The following is a 2,844-nucleotide window of genomic DNA, read 5'->3' on the forward strand; positions in this document are numbered from 1 at the left end:
CCCTTCGACATTTTAACAAAGCAAGAAAGGATAATGATTGGGGACAAAATGCAGTGTATAATATGATTGAAATTTGCTTAAACCCTGACAATGAAACGATTGGAGGTGAGGTATTTGAACATCTGGATGGTGACACAGAGTAAGTGATGATGACTCCTACTACTTTAAGATGGTATCCAGTTCAATGAATGCAGTCAATCGTATTTGGAAGAACCCCTCCAATTTGTTTTTGGGTGCAAACAACATAGGATGAAGCAGTAAATTTGTGTCAATTCATCCTGTGGATTATTAGATGAGAGTGTTAAGAAACAGTGCTAAAAAAAAACCCTTGTTTGGTGGTTTAAATTTTCACCTGGTGATTTCTATTTCAGCCCGACCTTACACTGAAGACATCTAAAAAGCTTCAAAGCTTATCTAGCTAACTCAATAAAACGGGGAAACAACTTCTCTAACTGTACAGTTGTTTACTTCTTTTGTCAACATTTTTTTTCCTTTTCCACCCTCAACAAGAAAGACTGAAATCCATCTTCAGACATTCAGAGAACAAAAGGAAAGAGGCATGCCATAGGCTTGCCCTTTTTTACAGAATGGATTTGCCTTATAAATGGATTCATAGCTGATGAAGCATTGGCATTAATATTATAAAACCAAATTCTACTTCCAAAACCAATTTTCAGTAAGCCTTCAACAGAGGGCTTAAGCCAAGGGACCGATACAATATGAGCACTATGGTGCATTGAAGAGGCACCACTTCTCTCTGTGCATTAAACTGAAAAGTGCTCTTAAATACTTTTTGCATTTCTATCTTGAATACATGCAAGAATGTCTCTTTTCCACCTACTGCTAATGCATTCTAAAATAAAGCCTTAATGTTTTTTTCTTATATCTAGCAGTTCTACAGAAAAGCAAGAATCAGTCCAGCTGGCTGTGAGAACAGCAGAAAAACTCCTAAAAGAATTGAAGCCTCAGACTGCTCAAGGTCATGTTCAGCTTGGCATCATGGAAAATTACTGTTTAATGGCAACTAAACAAAAATCAAACGTTGAGCGAGCACTACATGCCTTTACAGAAATTGTTACTAATGAGGTAAGATGTTAAAAACATTTGTTCAGTTGAACATCTAGAGCAGTGGTGGCGAACCTATGGCACGCGTGCTAGAGGCGGCATTCAGAGCCCTCTCTGTGGGCACACGCACCATCACCCCAGCACCCCCCCTGCCCCCCCTCACCAGCAGACCCTCGGAGTGTTGCCCCCGGGCGTGGCCCGCATGAAGCACCGCAGCCAAGGATATGGCAGCCGGGACAAGACTCTGCCCTTGCACCCTGTCGCGCACAGATGATGCTGTGGGGCGTGGGCAGAGGACATGGCCACCATGGTGCTGCAGGGCTGCCTGGGCGATCTGCAGTGGGCTGTGGAGGTGGTAGGTGGCCCTGCGGGCGAGGGGAGTGCAGGGGCGGAGCGGGCGAGGCGGGATGGTTTTTGGGCACTTGGTGTCTAAAAGGTTCACCATCACTGATCTAAAGTTTAATACAGAAACATGCTCTTTGTGTTAGGATGTGGATAGAGGGAGTCTAAGAAAATGGGATACAAATCATCCTTGGGTGATGTGGCTACAAGCGTTAGATTCTGGTTTCTAGTGAAATATAGTTATTGATAACCATGTTCCTGTCTTTTGCTAGCCTGGCTTAGAGCATACATGGGAACCAATGGAAGAAAAATATACTGACTGTGTGAAGTTCATCAACTAGCTTGAGAAAAAACCCAATGATTTTCTAAAATTATTTGCTTGGTGAAACACCAGACTTGTTAGTTTGGAGTCGTATGGAAAATGATATTTTGGTTGTGTTTCTTATGTGAACCAACAGATTGTGCACACAAGAGAGCTACCTTCTGGAATATAGCAGTGTTTCTCAACCTTAACAATTTTAAGATGTATGGCTGGGGGATTCTGGGAGTTAAAGTCCATACATCTTAAAGTTGCCAAGGTTGAGAAACAGTGCACTATAGGAATCTGTTTTCCTGCATCTGTTTAGCAGAAAAATGTTTATGGCTCTTGAGAGCACTGCACATTAGTCTTTAGATTGGGACTGAATGTGCATCACAATATATACTGCTGGCAAAAGTTTATTTTTCTGTAGCATTCTCGGTTTATCTTCTCTGTTCCATTTATTGTTGCAGAAGGATCATGTCCCGGCACTTTTGGGAATGGCTACAGCGTACATGATTTTAAAGCAAACCCCAAGAGCCAGAAACCAGTTGAAGAGAATTTCAAAAATGAACTGGAATCCCATTGATGCCGAAGAGTTTGAAAAAAGTTGGCTTTTGCTTGCAGATATTTACATTCAGTCTTCCAAATACGACATGGCGAGCGAATTACTAAAGCGGTGCCTTCGTCACAACAGGGTAATTAATAAACTAGAAACCATTTTAAAACTATTAATTGGTTAATCTATCCCTTGAGATTTGTAAGGAGCACTTAAGAGGAAGAGGCTAATGGCTACAGTTATAGCTCATCATAGGTTTCCTTGCAGTCCTTGGCTGTGTTCTGTCCCAGCCTATGTGAGTCCTTGTTAACTCACAAGGACAAACCCCTCTTTTAACAAATAGGCTGGAAATGCAGGAAAAACAAACTCCTTTTATTAATTATGTGTTGTTCGTCCATCGATTTCGATGAAGACCTTGACATCTTATGGATTATGGGCCATCAACGGTGTGTCCGTAGATGGCTGATAAGACCGATGTTAGCACGGAATGTTCTGCCACATACTGAACAGAGAAAAGTGGACACTATTGCTTCAGCATTTGCAGCTCTGGCTTTACGGAGTGCTCGCTTCTCTTGTGCCA

At 42.0% G+C, this 2,844-nt stretch overlaps 1 protein-coding gene across 1 annotated transcript; it reads left to right on the forward strand.

The window, feature by feature from the left end:
* Positions 1 to 8: 8 nt before the first annotated feature.
* LOC107301893 (tetratricopeptide repeat protein 21B-like) lies at positions 9 to 2,403 on the forward strand (the record flags this gene model as incomplete). The annotated part of the gene is made up of 3 exons (XM_015831055.1): positions 9 to 139; positions 891 to 1,086; positions 2,179 to 2,403. Coding segments are annotated over exons 1-3 (498 nt in total), but the record flags the coding sequence as incomplete, so codon positions are not given.
* Positions 2,404 to 2,844: the final 441 nt, after the last annotated feature.

Source organism: Protobothrops mucrosquamatus, unplaced genomic scaffold (assembly GCF_001527695.2).
Source record: "Protobothrops mucrosquamatus isolate PMUCROS unplaced genomic scaffold, P.Mucros_1.0 scaffold18966, whole genome shotgun sequence".
In the NCBI taxonomy this organism is placed as follows: Eukaryota; Metazoa; Chordata; class Lepidosauria; order Squamata; family Viperidae; genus Protobothrops; species Protobothrops mucrosquamatus.